A 21,591-nucleotide genomic window follows, 5' to 3' on the forward strand; every position below is an offset into this window, starting at 1 on the left:
TTTTGCTTTGTTTAAGACTGAGCTTATTCCTTGGGCTTGAAGGAATAAGACTTGATATATTATAATTGGGATAGAGAGATCTAGGAATATCTTACTTTGCATAAAAACTCCAAAAGTACAATTAAAGAGAATTAAAATTAGAAAATAAAAGAAAAAGTAATTCAAGTAAATTAAAATCAACCTGATTTTGCCAATTCCAAATCAGGTAATTTCTTAATTGTTCTCTCTTTAAAGTTGCAGATCTGGTTATTTTTAGAAATTATATAATGAACTTACAGTTAAGTTTTAAATCAGCAGTTAGGATATGTAAGAAGATAGTTTCACATTAAATAGTAATCATTTTGGATTCTCCAGCACACCCCCTTCATGTTATATACCTGAAGATGATATAGTGAACTTAGGAAGTTTCCTTTAAATTGAATTGACAATATGAAGCCTTACCAAATATTTAGCTGCAATTATCATTGATGAAAGAAGCATTTGATTAAAATATTTGATATATATATATATATATATATATATATATATATTGATTTTTCTAACCTTATTTTATAATTTAATTAGTAAATGTTAATTATAACATTCAGTTTTTTAATTATAGTTGTCAGCTGTGTCAGAATTGGATCATTTAAAAGGTCTTGCTTTAGAAGAATTGATTTTAGATGGTAATCCTCTTTGTGACCGCTTTTCTGACCAGACTTCATATATCAGGTGAGAATGTACTGTTCCTTTGAAACTTGAAAGAAAAATATTTTTCTCATATCATATGAATCTCATCTGGATTTTTAAAATAAATTTGAATGCATTTGCACTAAAATTCTGTGAGGAAGTTTTAGCTGTGAGAAATGGCATATGAAGACTGAGGAATACGTTGCATGATTGATTCTTTGCTGAATTAGCTGATCTCAAGCTGGTAACTGCAGAGTTCTTCTTCATATCTTGAAAGTAAAAACTTAAATGTTGTTATACATGCAGTTTTAATAATTGTGAACTGAATTTAATTAATTTAGTTCTGGGCTTGCCTTTCCGTGATGATTGTGATATAGTTGAGTGATATAACCTTTCATCAGTCAACAGAAAAAACATGTTTGCACCTATTGAAAATACCATGTGCAGGAAATCATGACTTGAGAGGTAATTAATCTGAGAATATTTGCACATTTCTTATCTCTTCTTTTTCTCTCAAACATTTTAAGGTTCTTTTGTACTCGGATTTTGAGAAACACTGAGTTAATTCTTCATTCATGTTTAAATGAAATTAACATTTATTCAAAGAAAAATTTTACTTTAAGAAAGTTTTAATACTTGACACTGACTGTTATCTCAGCAATAAGCAAGTGGGGAATTCACCTTGTCCATTATGTGAATCATCTGTTTTGCACTTCTATTTGTTTCTTTATAAATTCCTAATACAGTATTAGGAATTTATAAAGCACGATTATATAGGGAACAATTGCCTTTTTTTTTCCCTGATGCTTTGCATTTTAATGTTTTATGCCAAATTCAATCTTGGAATTGCTTCAGAAGTCTGAATTAACACTTCTGTCTTGATTTTATTTATAGTGAGACAGCATTACAGCTGTTCATATTATGTGGGAAAGTTTAACATATTCTCTTATTCAAGTGTGTTATTTAAACTTTTCAGTATATGTTAAGTAATTGCTACTGGGATCTGTGGAACCCAGTAGCAATTCATAAATAAATATTGGAATAGTTTTGAATACCAAAATTCAAGTCAAATAAAAAAAAAAAAGGGGGGGGGGGGAGTGTCTATAATTATACAGACATTTCATCTGTCTGCAGTTAGCATGCACATATTGCTCATTCAAAAGCAGTCAGTAGAAATTTGAATTAAATGCAACACTAAACATGGGGTTTGGGCAGTATATTTTGACATGTTTTTAAATATGAATAACAGTAATGATACTGAGAACTGCTGGTGCAAAGTTAAGTAATCATGTTTACAGAAAGACCATGTAAATATTTATATATATATATATATATATATATATATATATATATTGTGAATAATGTTGTGAAAATTGTGAATAAAAGTGGAGTTAAAGGAAGTCAGACTATATGAAGTTGAAATATAAAGAATGCAGAGTAACGCTCTAGAATATGACAGTGTTCCTAAAAATGGAAAAATATGGCATTCAGATATAGAATGCAAGTGAATGGAGGATAAACAATAGGCCTTTCTCATTTGCTTTTTTCTAATTGGCAATACAAAGCTTGAAGGACTAGACAGGGAAGACCATTTATTTATATTTGGAAGGCATAAATGACACTCTACCTAACATTTAAGTATGTTAAACCCATGGGCTTAATTACTTAAGTGTTAGTAAAGAGTAATAGTCAAGTTCCTTAAATTGCATAAGATGGCTGTCAATAAAAATGCATCCTCCTTCGGGTTGTCTAGTATCTAGGCATAATAAGATGTTTCCAATTTTATATTACATGCTGAATGGCAACAGTGCAACCAAGTGATATTACCCATTATATTTTAAATACAAATACAGAAAATAAATCAAATATTAATATGAAAAGTGGAAGGATACATTCATAATTACTTTTACATTACCTTTTGAATAGCTGCATCCCTTTTCTTTAATATGTTCTCAAGACTTCACACTCTTCCTTTTCTGATTTTAGTAACCGATACTGATTTGGCTAATCAGACAGTGGCAAAAGGATTTTTCCTCTTAGAAAATTGACATACCAACCTGTGAACATACACAATACCCTGACCCTGTGGCATGAATGTTTGGTGTTAATTCTAAGTAACACAAACTAAATCCAATTCTATTTCAGTCTCAGTAATTGTGAAATATACTCAGCCTACTCACAATATCATTCTTTGTCATCATTCCCCCATCTAGCCCTTTAATATGCTTTAGATTGGTATTATTTTTTGTATTCTTCAGAACCATATAAAATAATTTTATCTTATCTTTAGTATTGCTCTACATAAATTCTGCAGCTTTTCCTTTAAATTTTGTGTGCCTGTTAAGTTTTTGCTTTTGTGTCTTGTTATTATTAATTTTTCATTTGTTTTGTTTTTAAATGCTTCTATTGATTTTTACTTTTTTCAAGTCTTGTTTCTGTAAGGACATACGTTTTCCTTTCTATTTTTATTGCCATGATGTGCCACCTCAAGGACAACAGGTTGTAATACAACATGATACAACAACTGCTTTTCAGTTGTCAATAGAACTTTATCTCTAGGTGTTTATTGTCCTTCTGTTTTAATTCTCTTTGCATTCAAATCACCTGAGATGATCAACTTCCCTACTGATTGTTAATTTATTTTCATGGTATTGATGACAACATAGAATGATAAAAAAAAAAATAACCAATATTTATCAACTTATTTGCTGATATTTTGCTAGTATTATATCCAGCATTTACAGAGCACAAAAACAGTTTGTCACAATATGCAAAACAGTAACAATTTGGTCTAACTGTGGGACTAGTTTAAAAAATTGAAATGGACAATACAAAGAATTAAGGTCCTAATGAGGCACCACCTATGTTGGAAAAAGAGAGAAAACAAGTATTAATTAAATCTTAAAATGACTGTCTCCCAAATTTTTTGATAAATTTATACAGCCATACTTTTTGAGGTTTGGAGTATGTTTTAAAGCTTCAGTTGATTCCAAAAACACAAAAACAATCTTCTGACTTATAATGATTTCTGTGTAGCACTTTTGTTTTCTTCCAATTGATCCTCTATGAAGGGATATCCAAGGCATGGTCTGCTAGACCTGGCTTGCCATAACAATAGTGGCGGGTGTATTTTTTATATTCACAAAGGCAGATGTCAACAGTTCTTCTGTCCATAGTAAGCCAGGTCACAAGAACAGGGCACTTCATAAACTCCTGGTTGTGATAAAGAAGAGAGTTTGTCCTTAGGAATGGATGAGAGTTGCCAGTTTGACATAAGGTCTAAATATGGTGCATAACTGATATTTATTAAGCACTCTAGATATCTTTTCAGATGTGCCTTGAATGTATGGGATGGTAACAGTGTAGCTGTAGTCTTGTGTGGCAGGCAGTGGAAGGGATTTCTGAGGAGCATTTAATATTTTTTTCTATTCTACGGGGATATATTATAGCCATTCGTTAAAAAGGGAAGCTGTGATGTGAGTCAGTTTAGCAGTAAGAGCATTGTAATTAAAACAAATAACTAGCTCTGTGATTAGTGTTTTTAGGATACCATACTGTTGAGCTGGATGATGGTTTGACTGTTTGTGCAAATATCTACCAGTATGTGTGGGTTTTCTATAAACCGAAAAAGATAAGGAACCATTTTGAAGCCATGTGATTTGTGTATCAGGTAGGGCAGACAGGCATTAGCTTCCTGTTCCATTGTGAAGTGGATTTTAGGGTTTTGGCTATTTAAATGTGCCAAAAATGTATCCAATGTGTCTGGACAATGTGGCCAAATAGCAAACACATCATCGACATAGCATAACCAAACCACTGGTTTGAGAGTGGATTTTCATAGGAAGGCATGGCCTGCTGCTGCTGTTGCTGCCTTCCGGGTGTCTGTGACTAGGTTTCCTGCAGAAACATCATCTGAGCGCTCAGGAATGGAGTTCCTCCCGCAACCGTCCATCCAACGAAGACCCAGCACCAAGAGAACAGGTCAACAACGAGGGGGGAAACGAAAAGAGAGGGAGTGGGGGGGGGGTCCTAACCCTTTTATATCTCCTCTCTACCAGCAATTTCTGCAACTTAGGTTGTTCATCCAGCACATAGGATCTTCGTCACATGAGTCTGACCTCACAACATCCATTCTCTCTTCGCTTGTTTTCTTCATGTGCCATGAGCATGTGACTGCCGGAGGCAACCATCTGTTTGCCCCCAAACTTTGAGCTTTTGTTCACACAGATTATCTTTGCCGTTTCTCTTGCAAGTTATTTTACATCAAAGGTAATATCAACTCTAAATCAATATTATTAACTTACACTTATCATTGGTTTTTTTTTTCATATATATATATATATATATATATATATTGTTCTTTTATCAAGTAAATAATGTCTCCTTGAGTTATTTCACAATTCTTTTCCTTTTAAACTAATGTATTCAATATTATACAAAGAGCACAACAACACATACTTAGAAACAAGCATATATTTAAATTTCTTATAGGGTCTTTGCCTGTTAAACGATGATAAGTGGAATCTTAGTATTCTAGACATAAAAGTTTAACAATGGCAGCACAGCTTCTCCTTATTTGTTAGTCCCATTTGTGGGATCATTAATTGTATAATCATTTGTTAGCATACATTCCTGGAAAGAGAGTCAAATAATATTTGCTGAGATTGTTTTGAACATCTTATCCTACTCTTAAGCAAATATCTTTAAAGTTATTAACTTTCCTGATTTCATGCATACTTCTGCAGATGTAACTGGATGTTGACAATGTGTTGCTAGCGCCACCTCAAGATCAGTGAAAAATGTGTTTGTAAATTGGAATCATTCATTATCCATTAAACCAAGTTGTTTGCATTTGGCTGAATGTTATGATTCTAAACCTAAATTTTTAGTAATTTTTTTTTAAATTAAACATACTTTTATAATTATTTCATTAATGTTTGAACTTTGTTATTTTTGTTAAAGTAAAAATACTTACATAAGGCTTAATTAAATTTTAATTGCACATATGCAATTAAAATGTTTTAATGTGTAATGGATAATAAAATTAATAGTAAATATCATAATAACATTTGGGATACTTAAATCTTTTTATTACTTATTAGGAATGCTACTTAATTAGTATGACTCATCTATATCCTGTTCAACTTACTTCTAGTTCAGTTTCAGAATAACCAAAGATCCAAATGGAGAGATTTGAAATGTGGACCTCTTTTGCTGGCACAGTGCCTCTAAGCTTCAGTAAAACCTCACAGTCACAGTATCATCATAGTTGTAGTCTATAGGTTTTATAATTTTTATTTAATACCATATTTATCTGAATATAAGGCAATTCATTTTTGGTTTGAGATTTTGAGGTAATTTTAGAATTTTCTATACATGCAGTCTTGATATTACTGGTAATATCTCTCAGTAATGTTTGTAATTTAATTTGCTAAGATTTTATATACAAACTATATTGGAAAGAGGAGGGGGGAAGAACTGCCAGATGCTTACAGAAAATGAACCATAAATTATAATATTTATAATCATCAAGAACTCCATATAGCTGTGAAAATTAACACTGCAACCAACAAATGTGCACCAGAAAACAACACAATCTCAGTTAAATGTTGTTTAACAATATTGCTCTTTGTCACAAAAGTAGCATAAGAACATATTATTTAACTATTCAGTATTTCTCATTTAACTGAGAGCACAACAGAATAAGTATTGGCATCTACCTGCCAGTGGCAGAACTGTCTAAAGTTGAGTTTTTGTCTTCAATTAGAAGGATTTTCTGTATTGGAAAACAGAAAAATTGTTTAGCATATGTAATTTGTTGGTACTTGAAACAATCCAAAACAATTCATCTTAGCTGAACAACTGAAGTTGTAACTAGCAAGTTGAAATTGATGTGGTCATTACTTTTAATGGTATGACATCTAATGAATGTTAATTCCAATTAATTTATTGTAATGAATTAACATATTATTGCAATAAATGAACCTTTCGAACACTGCTAAAAGTATCACTAAATAGGTTGATGGCATATCTCGACTTTATATTGAATTTGGGTTTTTTTTTTTTTTCATAAACAGTTCTTTTTTTATGTGATATTATTTGGAGAACTCAGAAGTTGATGCATATCAAAAAGGAAACTGGTAGTAGTGATTTGAGCACTTGCGTAAGGATGGCAGACAGATAATATTTATAAATGTGAATCAAACAAGAGTAATACAAATTAGTATTGCAGCACCCATCTTGTGAAATGATTCTAAAACACGTTTTTCTGATTTTAGTTGGTTTAAATAGAAAATTTTGAAATATAAAGATGTTTGAAATAAATCTTATTCTTGTATCAAATCCCAAAAGCAACTTGCATTTGAGAATAACTTATATTTAAATAAATATGGTATTTAACTAAGATTTTTTGAGAATTTTATCACACTCAATTATAGATTATTGCCCACTGAATGATTGGATTTCACATTCCACATATATTTTATCTTTTAAAAGTATGACGAAAGCATGTTTTCTTATATTGGCAGTAGCTTTTTAAGTGCATTTTTTTTTTCATGTTATTTTCTTTAAAAAAATAAGTAAAATTTCAGTTTTCTCTAGAAGATATTAAGGAACACAGTTTTTAGGTGAGGTTTTAATTGAGGCTTGAGTAAAATCAGTGTGCGACAAGGGCACATATTATCTCCACTGTTATTCATTATCTATATGGATCACATTATTAAGGAAAATGTTATTAAATCTGATATTAAAATTGATGTTAATCTTAGCTCTTTACTTTATGCAAATGATGTTACACTTCTGAAGAAATCTAGTGCAAGTCTGTAAGATTCCCTGACTTAAATGGAATAACTGTTGTGATAAATTTGGTATGAACATCAGCAATAAAAAACAATGAAAATGGGCAGAAACATTGAAAACATTAATTGTATCCTGAATGGTGAACCTGTAGAACAAGTGAAACATTTCATTTCAGCTATTTAGTCACAATTTTTGGTGAAGAAGGCAAATTAAATATGGAAATAGACCATAGAATTAATAAAGCTAGTATGATAGGAAGTCAAATGAATAAATTTATATGGAATAAGAAAGAAATTAGTCAAAACACTTAATTAGCTGTATTCAATACAGAGTGTTCAACTCAGTTTTAATTTATGGATCTGAGAACTGGGTTAGAAATAAAACACTTGATCAAAGACTGAAAACTGTAGATATGAGTTTTGAGAAAGGTTTGCAGAGCAAACAGATGGCAGTATCATATTAAAAATGAGGATATTATGAAAGAACTTGACATTGTTAGCATTCCTTGTGGTATTACTGATATGTACACCTGAGTGTGTACATATCAGGAATTTGATATTGATGAAGTTATATTAATTTGCCTTTAAACTTGTAAAATTTAAAGTGTAAATTATTCAGCATTCTTCAGTAATATAAATGTACAGAACTGTTCTTTTATATGGCTGAGTATTTCAAAATATAATATTTTTTTATTTTTCAGTATTTTGAGACTGAATAAAAAGATTTGTGATGTGTAAATTAATGAATATTATCAGTATCATGGTACCACGCAAATTTTTTTAAAGGATTGTTCTAGTCTGTTTTTTATGTTGCTCCTGCCCACATAAGGTTATATGCAAACCAGTACATTTTGTACCACAGGTGGGCTAAGGATTTTTTGTTCTATTTTTATCATTTTTTTTTTTTTTTTTTTTTGTCACACACCAGGACAATGAAATTCTTGTTCCATCACAAACATCCATGCCTATGGGAGGATTCAAACCCACAGCCTGTCGATTGGAGAATGGGTATGTTAACCACTCAGCCAACAGACTGGCAGTTGTTACGAGATATTCTGTTTCCATTAAACCACATTTAAGCTTTAGTAGGAAACACCTATGATGGTCTTTTTAACTGAAGCCAAGTCAGTCGATCACAGGTCAAGTAGTCAGAATCCCCCCCCACCACCACCACCTCTAGAAGTTCTGGTTTTTCTTGTGCAAAACATCTCATGACCTTAGCTATCCCACCTTTAATTCTAAAAACAATCCATTTCAACAAGCATGCAAAGGCTTAATACTGATCTAAGAAGAACCAATGTTTTGTCATTTTATAAAATGAAATACAATAATTTTTATGTGTGGTTCTTGCTGGAGACCAATTAATGAAAGCTGATTTCCAAAGTGTTTTGTTATCTGCAGTTGCAAAACAAAAATTTATACTGGTAATGAGAAGAGTCCCAAACTAAATATTGGGCATGGTGCATTAAGTAGAACTTAATTTTTTACATTGCCACATTTTCTTCATGGCGTATAATAAAATTATTAAAAATGTGATGTATATCATTTAAATGGAATGTTATCATTTTCTGTTTAAGTACTGAAACATTTTCTGAATACAGTGCATATATTTCTGTCCTAACTGGAAAAAAAGAAAAGAAAAAATTCTTCATATGATCCCATGTCAAAATATGAGAAATATTGTGAAGAAGATGAATGTAAGCAGACATTGAATTAAACACAATAATTAATAGCAGAGTAACTTATGTGAGAATTTTTCTTTCCATAAACTTTTTGTCTAAGTACAAGGGTATATTCAATATTAAATTCAAATTAGTACATTTAACTCAATGTTCCTGTTCTTAGCAATATCTCTGAGCATTACAGAAGCCTATTTTAATGCCATTATAACTCTTATAACAAAATTTTTTAAACATGCACTTCTCAAGACTTGGTCTCTGCCCTGGTAATCTTTTAATCAGCCTAGATATTGTCTCTCTCTCTCTTCACAAATATTCCTTTAGATGAAATATCAGAATTATTCCGACAAGGCTTTCCCCAGATATTCTTTGATTTTGTCATCCATTTGGTACTTTGCTTGTCAGAACAAGTTTTACCAAATAGAAGTTACTGCCATGAGTAGTCCTCTTTATATGACCCTTGTAAACTACTCTATGGAACAATGTGAACAAATGCTTGATAATGTCTATCCTAAGCTTTTCATCTGTATGGATATCTGAATAATATTTTTTGCAGTGTGGCATTATTTTCCTTCTGAACTTCAATATTTCATTATAAAGATTAATGCTGTTCATCCTTGCATACCCTTGAAGTAGAAAAGGATCATTGTATTTAATTTTAGACCTTATTCTTGGTCATCCAAATGTTTGCCTATAGGTTTTTTTTTTTTTTTTTTTTTTTGAGGGGTGGGATGAAAACCACACCACATTATATCCATTACTCAGTTCATATGACCATCCTTGTCAAAAATCTAGCAACATTAAAACTCATCCATTGAACTTACTCATTGTCTTCTTCTGAGGTTGTTAATCTCAGAAGAAGACACACATAAATGTTACTAAGATCACTTTCCTGTTTAACAGCTTCACTTTGTGCTATGTAAACAAGGTCATTAATGGCTATAGAGTTCATCTTGACTATATTAGATTCCTTGAGCCTGAATATTCTGAGCTTGCAGAAATGTCATCTCATCAAACATTATATCTGTTGGAAGAAGACCAAAATCCTATGTAAATGCTGTTCTCTCATAGAATGTTTGTACAAAGAAGTTCTTTGAGACTTCATCTTCCTGATCTGAATATAAATGGACTGAATTTTCTCCTCCCTAAATAGGAAATTATTCTTTTTTTCATGCATCTTGCCATAGCCAATAGTTTGTTTACACACACACACACACACAGTATATCACTTGTTTAAAAAATGTTGTTAGGGCCTCTAAGTACTTGACCATGCCTATTTAATTTATGTGTTGCTCATATGTTTTTGTTGTTGAGTCTTCATTTTGTTATTTGTGCTTGTTTGAGTTTCATACTGAATATGCCCTTTGCTACTTGGGCAAGCAAACATTTTATGGAAATGAAATTCTCACATTTGTTACTCAGTTGTTGTTAATTAAAATGAGTGATAACAGATGCACACTTGCTTAGATTATTTATTAATTTGTTATACTCTCCTTATTTGTATATCTGTTCCTTTATAGCAAATGATATGGATAAGTAATATATTATGGTGTTCATATAAAATAAATGTGCTTGAAATATAAACTTGGATACATTGCCAATTCAGTGATTGAAAATTGGAATTAAACTGAATGATAAATTTTCAGGTTTCTGAATTCTGCTAGTTATATTTATAATCAACTAACTACTACCAAGATGATTCATAAAGCTTACTGAATTAAACTTAGGCCTATTATCTCATGTGAAAAACAATGATTATTGTGGATAATAAATGTGATATTACAAATTTATATATTTTCTTACTTAAAAAAAAGTCACACATATGTATGTATACATAAATTCATTTTAATAATTTTGAAGAAATTTGCATGTGTTGTGTATTTCAGTGCTGTACGCGACAGATTGCCAAAGGTCATTCGATTAGTAAGTACTTATTTGAAATGTTATAATTTTTTAAAAGATACATTTTTACTCAGCAACAAGTTAGTCTTTTACTATAAAAAACTTGCCTTTATTATACATATATTATAAACAAAGTTAGGTTATTAAAGCTGTATAACTGAGAGGAGAGAGACCTGCACATAGCCTTTAAAAATGCAGAGAACCAAACGCGGCTTGTGACCTAATGTCCAATACTCACCTTCTCGTGGTGCACCCTGTTGAGTATCTACCTGGATACTGAACAAACGAGGATGAGCTGACAATTTATGATTTAGCCAACCAAATTGTATTCTTATTGGCTTAAACCAAAATACAAAATGATGGTGCAGCATGACAAAATTTCATGCGGGCTGAGGCGTCGCCCGGTTAAACAAGGCCCCCGTTGTTTTTGCCAGAGAACCAGGGTGGACAGCGAAAGGTCAGCTATTGGAACAAATCTGATAGCACACCCCAACTCAATATCAGCAGAGTTAAAGATCGGTACTGTCAACATAAGAAGCCTGAATGGCAAAGAAATGGAGCTAGCTGAGGAATTAGATAAGTACCAGATCGACATAATAGGGGTGACTGAAACAAAAAAAAAAAAAGACAAAAACTAATGAGATCTTTCTGAGCAATAAATACAAAATGTTATATTCAGGCAATGACAGTCAAGGAAAAGGAGTAGCCATAGTATTCAACACTAAATAGGCTAATCTTCTTGAATGGCAAACAATATCAAGTAGAGTAGATGTGGGCAAATATGAGTATGGGGAACTGGACAGATCATACCTATTGTCCCACAGAAGGTTCTTCTAATGTAGAAGTGGAGGAATTTTTTTGAGGCTTTAGAGAAAGTAACTTGCACAATGAAAAGTTGGTCCTTTTTGGGGATCTAAATAGCACAGTAGGAAATGAAAGTCAGACATACAAAAATAATTTGGAAAAATTTGGAGAAAAGAGTAAAACTAATAATGGGAAATACCTGTTGGATTTCTGTTCAGGACATGGACTGGTTATTACTAACACAATGTTCCAACATAAAAATGTACACAAATTCACATGGAGAGAAGAGGCAAGGAATAAGAAAAGTGCCATTGACTATGTTATTGTTTATAGTGATATTTTCTCCCTGGTGCAGGACACCAGAGGATTTGAAATTGGTGGATAAAATTTAATTTCATATTGAAAAGAATAACATGTAAGAAAGTTTTAAAAGTGAATAAAAGTTGAGCAGTTCTCAGATGTGAACTGTAGACTAAAATACACAAAGAATATTGAAGAAAATATGAAAGAGTTTGAGAACTGGAACCAAACCTTGGAGATTCAGTGGCAAGCCTTGAGGAAAACCCTGATTGATTCAGCAAGAGAGGCATCTGGTGAGATGGTCTCCAAGAATAGAAAAATCAGAACTCCGTGGGGGGGGGACACACGAAGCTAAAGTGGCAGTGAAGGAAAAGAAGAAAGCATATCAAAAGTTCCTGGCAAATAAGTCAGTTTGTGCTATCAGAAATACAAAGACAAATGTAAGAAAGCTAAACACTGTGTAAAACTAGCTGAACAAGTCATGGGAGGACTTTGGGAAGAACATAGAAAATAAATATCAAGAAGGTGGCAAAATATTTGGGGATTGTTGAAGAAGCTTAGAAATGGAGGAATGAGTACTGTAAAAGGAGTCAGAGATGATAAAGGTGACATGAAAACGGGAGAAAAAGATATCCTTGAAGTATGGAATAATTACTTTGAGAAATTGCTAAATGAAACAAGCAGTGATAGCACAGTGGTAAAAAAACACTCAACAGACATACAGTCAGGAATACATATCCATACTTGAAGTAGAAAAAGCCATCAAAGGCTTAAAATGTGGAAAGGCAGCAGGAGTAGATGATATTCGACCAGAAATGCTGAAGTATGGTGGTATAAAAGTCTTACTGCATAGTTCAGAAGGCCTGGACAGAGGGACAAATTCCCGACGATTGGAGTAGAGCTCTCATAGTGTGCATATATAAAAAGGGAAATAAAACTGAATCTGAGAATTAAAGAGGTATTTCCCTACTGAGTGTTCCTGGTAAGATTTATGCCAGTATACTTGGGAAATGATTGAAAAGGATTGTGGAAGAAAAGGTTGGTGAAGAACAAGATGGATTCAGGCCAAATAGAGGCTGTGAGGATCAGATTTTCATTTATGAGAAATAGCTGAGAAATCATGGAAATATAAACATCTGTATTTAAGTTTTGTAGATCTGGAAAAGGCATATGACAAGGTGCCAAGAGAGAAGCTATTCAATACACATTATATGGTGTCAATGGGGCATTATATCAAGCAATACTTAGTCTTTATTTGAGTTGTAAGTCAGCAGTTAGAATTGAAGGAAGTACAGGAAGATGGTTTGATATTAAATCTGGTGTGAAAACAAGGATGTATATTATTCATTATCTATATGGATCACATTATGAAGGAAAGTGATATTAAATCTGATATCAAAATTGGAGATGTTAATGTCAGCTCTTTGCTTTATGCGGATGATGTTATACTTCTAAATAAATCCGCTACAAGTCTGCAAGATTCTCTGACTAAATTGAATAGCTGTTGTAATAGATATGGTATGAAGGTCAGCAATAAAAAGACAAAGACAATGAAAATAGGCAGAATCATTGAAAATGTCAACTGTGTTGTGAATGGAGAACCTGTGGAACAAGTAAAACATTTCAGCTACTTAGGCACAATTTTTAGTGAAGATATTAAATTAAATATGGAAATAGACAACAAAATCAACAAAGTCGATTGAATAAATTCATATGGTATAAGAGAGAAATTAATCGTAACACTAAATTAGCTGTATAGAAGACAGTCGTCAAACCAGTTTTAACTTATGGATCTGAGAGCCTGGTCAGAAGTAAAACACTTGACCAAAGACTAGAGACTTCAGATATGAGAGTGCTGAGAAAGATTAGAGGTGTGAACAGATGGCATCAATGGCAATATCATATTAAAAACAAGGATATTAGGAAAGAACTAGACATTGTCAGCATCCAGGAATGCATTAGTAGAACTATCTCCGGTGGTATGGTCACTTAAACAGAATGGGCGAGGAAAGATTAGCAAAACAAGTGTTCTCTGCCACGTTGGCAGGAAAACGACCCAGAGGAAGACCAAGATATAGGTGGATTGATACGGTACAAAGTGCCTTAGACGATAGATATATAGAATCTGATAATGTTGGAGTCTTGACAAGTAAGAGACTGATTTGGAGGAAAATTGTAGATAGGAAGTTAGTAATGATGTAAATTTTTCATGTAGTACTATCATATCCTGTACACCTTGACGGTACTTTGCAGGAATTTGATGAGGATATGAAACTCAATGAAAATTTATCACGTAAAAACAAAGTAATATAGTTTGTGCATCACAATATGTGTGTCTCCCTGCTTTTTGGTAAGCATCAATAAAATTTTTGGACATTTTCTAAATAAAATCGTTGCTTAATGGTTAATATGCCAAAATGTCAGTTGTCTTTCGATGAAGTCGCCTTTGTTATCCCTACTCATGATGGCTCACAAGGTTGACGCGCACCAAGTTGCACGGCGAGAGCATGAGGTATATGTATAAAATTATTTTTAATTTATTATTCATATTATAAAATGTATTATTTAAATAATTCAACATACGGTTCACATGCCATGTAAGTATGGTCAATCTTTTTATGGGCTGCCAAAAATGCACTTTTGGGCTGCATGCAGGCTGCCTGTTGCCAACCCCTGGTCTCTAGCATCACCTCATCATATAATATTTCATATCGTTAGCCTCCACTTTATACCAGATAGCCTCAAATGAAATGCTACATGGAACATTATTACTATTATTGCTTTCATGCATTTTTATCCTTTCATGTGTGCAAAATTCTTAATATGCTCCAAAATTGGGACATCACTCAGAATATCAAAGGAAACTTACCTATGTTAAATGCATAATGATTCATAATAAATATAAGGTATGTATATTATCTAATACTGTTTAATATTTTGCAGGATGGTGAACAGTTGCCGCCTCCTAACGTGTTTGATTTAGGAACTGTTGAAATATTACCTCCATCAAAGGCAAGAATTTTTGATTATTTGAATTGTTAATGTGCAGTGATTCTTTTTTTGTAAATTTAATTTTAATAATTATACCTAAATTTGTGTGAGATATAGATAAAGTTTAGAAGAAGAAAAAAATATATATATATTCAAATGTCAGAAAGACATTTGCAAGTTAATTTATAGCTGCCTGTTGTAATGTATATTTTTATATTTCTCTTTTTATGTTACACACCCACTGAAGTTTTCTAAGAAAACAAAACTAGTTGTGCACTCAAATAATAAATAGTATTTTTTCTATTTTGGTATATCTCGGGTTCTAGTCATTAAATTTATTTAATCTTATCCTGTCCGACCACAGATGCAGGAATCCTGGCTGGCAGATTGCCAAGAAGAGTCGATTCATGTTGAAGGGGAGAAAGGAATAAGGCAATGTACAAATTCATCACTAACACACAAAATCATGTGTTTTATACGTAAAATTTCCAACTGTTATACAAGGAAAATAGTTACCACTTTAAAAACTAGAATTTTCATAAAAGAAAAGCTAATTTCCTGATGTATAATAATAAACATGCATCCCACAAAATGCATTGATTACCCTATTATCGGAATGGATTTGCTGCCATGTGCAGAAGTGCCGAGGGGTCTCGCATCTATCATCGGACAGTATGTCGTCATTGTGTTAAAAAAAAAAAAAAAAAAGCAAGAGGGAAAGAGAGAGCTTTTCAAAAAGAAAACTGTTGCTGACCCAGTGGATTTTTTATAGGTTTCCTTGGTGTGTGTATGTGTGAGTGAGAGAGAGAGAATTGTTTTAGGAACAAAGTGACTCAGTTTTAATCTTTGCATATAGATTTCATCCAACCAAGTTTATAATGGAAAAGTAGTTTGCACTGAATAAATGCTGGATAAAGATAGATTGTTCTTCATATAGTACAGTAAGGTACAGTAAGTGAAACAGCAGAGTGGTATGTATTTATAGGATATTTATAGAAATGAGCAGTGTGCCATAATCATCCTTTTTACATCTTTGATCCTTGAACAAATGAGGTGATAACATATTGTAACATTCTTAAAAATTAGGTATAGTATAATAATTATGCAGTTTATAACATTGCTTCTTATTATAATATTTCTGCTAAAATCTCATTTTCCTATTTCATTTTTTATACAGGGAAGCTTTATACCTCCTGATATCCAAGCAATGATTGTTCCATTCCTTGAACAGTAAGATTTGATTTTGTATTCTAGCATGCTTAGAATTTTTTTTTCCTTTTTGCATATTTGAATTGGAACAATAGTAATTTATTATGGTTTGTTATTTACTTATGGTAATTGATTATTATTTTAGGTATTATACTATATATGATTCTGGTGATCGACAGAAATTGTTGGATGCATACCATGATCAGGTAAGTTTTAGTATACATTTCACTCTACATTTCCATACTACATTTAAATTTAAAAGAATTGCCAGTTGGGACTAACATTGTAAAGATTGCCTTATTTTTAAATTGTTAACGAAACGACTGTTAATTTAAACAGAATTAACTAGATCTGAGGGAAGCAACAGGACTCAATATCTGCAGAAACCATAATTCTAAGGAAGGTGGGCTGGCTTCAGGAATCAGAGAGAGTTTTGATATATCTGTATAACTGATTCTGCTGCTGTGATAGGGAACATAAAATGAAACTTCCATTATTTTTTCCCAAAAATCAGTAGTTTTCTTCTTTGTTTAGCATATATAAAAATGAAAACAGGTGATGAAAGTATAGGTGATCTCAAACCACCATATAGCAGATGTTCTGTATCTGGCAACAACATGCTAGGAACAACCTAGGTCAGTGGTGTTCGACCTTGCGAGTTACTTTTCTATACCAAGTTATTCAGCAATCTACTCTCTTATATAGATCATGTTCCCCAACCTGATATCTGATTACGCACAACTATGCAGTTAACTGCGCTCACTCGCTTCGGAGGACCCACTCTCCCAGCCCTAAAAACTTTATTTGTGTATTTAAACATTTATTTATCACTTTTTAATTATTTTAATACAATATAGGAATAAAATATTCTTCTTCCTAACATGGAATTTAGGCCAAGTGGCCTGTTCTGGTCTCATGCCATCTCTTTCTTGGTCTTCCGATTCTTCTTTTTCCACTTATTTTGTATCTGTATAATATTTTTGGTAGTCTGCTGTTGTCCATTCAATTTAAATGTTCCATTTTTGTTTATACTGTCTTATGTAGTAATTAATTGGTTTTATTTTCAGGGATTGTAAGATTTCTTCATTTATTTTGTGGTCGCACTTGGTATATCCAGCTGTTTTTCTGAGGAACTTCATTTCTGCTGTTTGAATTCGTTTTTCATCTTTCCTTTTCATGATCCATGTTTCGCTTCCATATTGTAGAGTTGGTTTTGACAAGACATTATATAGTCTGATTCTAGTTTGTTTTTGTACTAGGGATGGCTTAAATATATTATTTATTTTGCCGTTTACTTTGACAAAGTTTGATATTTTAATGTCTGTCTTTTTCTTCTTCGTATGATAGATCACATCCCAAAAGTGTTTACTTGTTCTAGTATTTTATTATCTATCACTATTTTACTTCTTATTAGGTTTTCTCCTTCGAATGCCATTATTTTTGTTTTTTCTTTAGATATTGTCATATTATATTGCTTTGAGATATCATTTAATGTTTTTAATGATCTTTGTAAGTCATCTTCTGATGTAGCTAATACTATTTGATCATCTGCAAATAGTAGTGTATCTATCTTCATTTGCAGGGTCATTTGTATATCAAATGGGTTATGCTGTTTCCAGATTGTTAATATTTCATTTATATGTATATTGAAAAGCAGAGGTGAGAGGGTACATCCTTGTCGTACTCCTCTTGATATATCTTTCCAGAATAAAATATTTATTTCTCTATTTTGGAAAACCAAACTTAGAAAAAACAACAGATTGATTACAAACTCACAAGTTACAGGAAATGCTGGTTGATTAAAAAAAAAAAAAAGTTAATGTGAAATTTGGCATTGTTTGGACATCGCAATATTTTCATAGTCAGGTTGATATGAAGAAGTGGCCAATCGCAGACAATCATCCAAATGATCATTTGTAATTTTGTTTCTTAATTGATTTTTATGACGTTCATATTTGAAAAAGCGGATTCTGACAAGTATCGATCTGAAACACGACAGAATTTTTTGCACAATATCAGTTAATATTGGAAATTTTTCATGTGTATACTTCCAAATGACTTCATTATTTATTGATTTTAAATGTAAACTATTCTGAATGTTTATTATCTCAAGTTCTACTTCAGCTTGGTTTATATCAAGCAGCCCACTAATTTTATTTGAAATTTCTGTGATGTTCAAGTTTTCTTGAAATGGATTATTGATAACAGTTACAATCATTTCAGTTTTATTAAAATCTTTAAATCTTGAATTTATTTCTTCCTCAACTAATTCTATTTAACAAATAAATTCTTTTAAATCACAGCAAAGCATTTCTTGATTTTGTTCAAACATTTTTAATAATTATTGGGAGATGTCTAAATTCGCAGTCATTTATATTTTTCTTTAATAAAAGTATTGTTGGAAAGTTTTTATTGAACTTAACATATCAATTAAATTTTTATCTCTACCTTGTATTTAAATTGCTTAATTTTGTACAGAAATTTACTAAAATGATAAGTGTAACAACCATCTTTTATCACTCAATTGTGGATAAATATCTCCTTTTTCATCAAGAAAAATTTTTATATCATTAATTAATACATGAAATCTTTCTAAAAATTTACTTCTGCTGAGCCAGTGAACATTATTGTACAGCAGAAGTTCCCTATCATCATCTGCCTGTAATTTAAATAACCGCCGTTGCAGGGCTTTTCCACGAACAGAATTTACAATTTTAAATGTAATATCCAAAACATCTTTTGTGTTTAATCTTTTACTACACAGTACTTGTTGGTGGATAATACAGTGGTACATTAAAAAATCTGGATATTTGTCATTGTTTTTACATAATGAAATGAAGCCTGATTTATTACCTATTATTGCAGGAGAACCATCAGTAGTAATAGACACAAGTTTAAAAAGCCGAAGTTTGTGTTGTTTCACTAAATCATCAAATGCTGAAAAAATGTCTTCTCCCCTAGTCCTTCCTAATCATGGTACAATTTTCAAAAGTTCTTCTTTACTTGAATAATCTTGATATACCATTAACTGAGTATCAGTGAAGTCTTTTGATTCGTCAAATTGTAATGAAAACGTAACACACTGGTGAATGTCTGACATTAACTGAGTATTCAGATCAGCACTTAAAATTTCAACTCTGCTCATAACCGTTCTGGAAAGTTGTAAATCTTTAATATTCGAAACGATTTCATTTTTTTTTTAAATCAGAAAATAAAGATTCTGCTGCTGCAAGAAAGGATTCTTTTATTAACTCTCCATCACTAAAAGGCTTTTTTGCTTTTGCTAATAAATGACACACTTTCAAAGATGCAATAGTGGCTGATATTGGTTTATTTTGTTACTTTCAAAATCATATTTTGTTGTCCAGAAAGTCCTGCCTTTAAATTTATAATTTTTGATTCATGTATGTTGGAATTTTTGGGAAAATCTTCATCACATTTTGCATGTAGCGATCGAAAATATCTCTCAATATTACCTCTTTTTGGAATTGCTACAGATGAATTACAAATCAAACAACAACACTTTTCATTTACCATTGTAAAGAAATAATCCATTTCCCATTCCTTGTAAAAATGATACATCTTCGATTTCTTTGATACACTCATGATTATCCTCAAATTAAAAAAAAAACTTGTAAATATTTTATTTAAAAAAAATGTGTATAACTTATCAATTAGCAAACAAAATAATGGTAAATCCAATGATAAATTTAGAGCAACTGAAATTCTAACAGTGGGAAGTGTGTGATGTAGTTACAAGTAAACAAGATTATAAACGAAATGCATACGATGTGCTTTGCTTATAATCGTATTCACTCGGCTCGCTGTTTGACTTCCATTGATCCAAATTAATTCATTTACCCAGACTTGAAAATTATTGATTTGACGATTTTAACAAAAAATAAATAAACAATAGCAATACACTTAAAGAGAATTAAAAAATAATACAAAATAATGATAAATAAAATATTATGTTTTCAGTTTTAATTAAATTTGTAAGTAAGGGGAATAAACAAGACATTGACCAAAAATTGCTCCGCGATCGACGGGTTGAACATCACTGACCTAGGTCATCAACTAGGAGCAGGATCAAATTCTAAATGTTGACTGATATTTAATTTATAAGCACTATGTTGTTTTTTTACTGCCATTGGTAGAAATGACTATAACCAGTTAGATGAAGTGAAATAGAAGAAAGATATTGCTGAGAACTCATACTGGAAACCAAAACAAGAAATAGTGATGATAATGATTATTATTATTAATAGTGATAATCTGAGCCTGCATAACAAAGTTGGTTTTGATGGTGCTCTTTGTTTGGAAAGACCTGGATTTGGATTCTGTCTATGGCTTGAAGAACCTTTATCAGTACTTTACAGTGAAGGATGAGCTAGCTAGTTGCATATGCAGGTTTTTCCCTCACAGAAACTTGGGTTTTGTATACTTCAAGCTGCCTTTATGAATGCAGCACATATTTACAGACAAAAAAAATTACTTATATGGGCAAGGAAGGCAATAGGAAACCACTTTTGTATGGGGGTGGAGGTTTTTTCCTCCCAGAAACTCAAGTTTTGTGTCTCTCAAAACCAGCCCTGTGAACACAACACATACCTACAGACAAAAAATTACTTCATATAAGTAATTTTTTGTCTGTGGATATGTGTTGTGTTCACAGGGCTGCCACTTTACTACACTTTACTTTGCCACTTTCACTTTACTAACTTTAATTTTCCTACTATTGCAGTTTGTTCACATTCACCCATAACTGCAGTTCAGTCCCATATTATCATTGTCTTGTTTCCTTCAAACTAATGGTTAACAGAGTAGCAAGGAAACAAGACAATGATAATATGGGACTGAACTGCAGTTGTGGGTGAATGTGAACAAACTGCAATACTAGGAAAATTTGACCATGGACATAATAAGGGGACAAAAGCTAATATAGTACTCTTTATAAAGAAATCTTGTAAATCACAAATAGATTTAATGTGTATAAACTGAAAAGAATTCAGATATCACTAAATATGGAATTACCAGCATCTCATTACAAAATAGAGACCAAAAATTGTTTAAAAAGGCAGTAGCCCCTCCCTAGATCAGCATCATTTCTGACCACTGCTTTCCATAAAAGCAGACTACACACTTAAGAAATTAAACAAAAATTCTGGCAAACAGAAAATGGAAGTTAGAAACCCTAAGACTAGAAGCAAGTTCCAAGAATAACTGAAACAATAAGATGC

At 31.9% G+C, this 21,591-nt stretch overlaps 1 protein-coding gene across 1 annotated transcript in view; it reads left to right on the top strand.

The window, feature by feature from the left end:
• Window positions 1-21,591, top strand: part of LOC150102188 (nuclear RNA export factor 1-like) — a 195,317-nt gene that overhangs the window by 110,094 nt on the left and 63,632 nt on the right. Inside the window, exons 12-16 of the mRNA XM_090398890.1 lie at window positions 602-711; window positions 11,032-11,068; window positions 15,095-15,163; window positions 16,320-16,372; window positions 16,497-16,557. Of these exons, the coding sequence (XP_090255016.1) occupies window positions 602-711; window positions 11,032-11,068; window positions 15,095-15,163; window positions 16,320-16,372; window positions 16,497-16,557 (330 nt within the window). The remainder of the gene's footprint in view (window positions 1-601; window positions 712-11,031; window positions 11,069-15,094; window positions 15,164-16,319; window positions 16,373-16,496; window positions 16,558-21,591) is intronic.

This window comes from Typopeltis vanoorti, chromosome 10, assembly GCF_054136105.1.
Source record: "Typopeltis vanoorti isolate ZY-2024b chromosome 10, IOZ_Tvanoo_1.0, whole genome shotgun sequence".
NCBI classification, from domain to species: domain Eukaryota; kingdom Metazoa; phylum Arthropoda; class Arachnida; order Uropygi; family Thelyphonidae; genus Typopeltis; species Typopeltis vanoorti.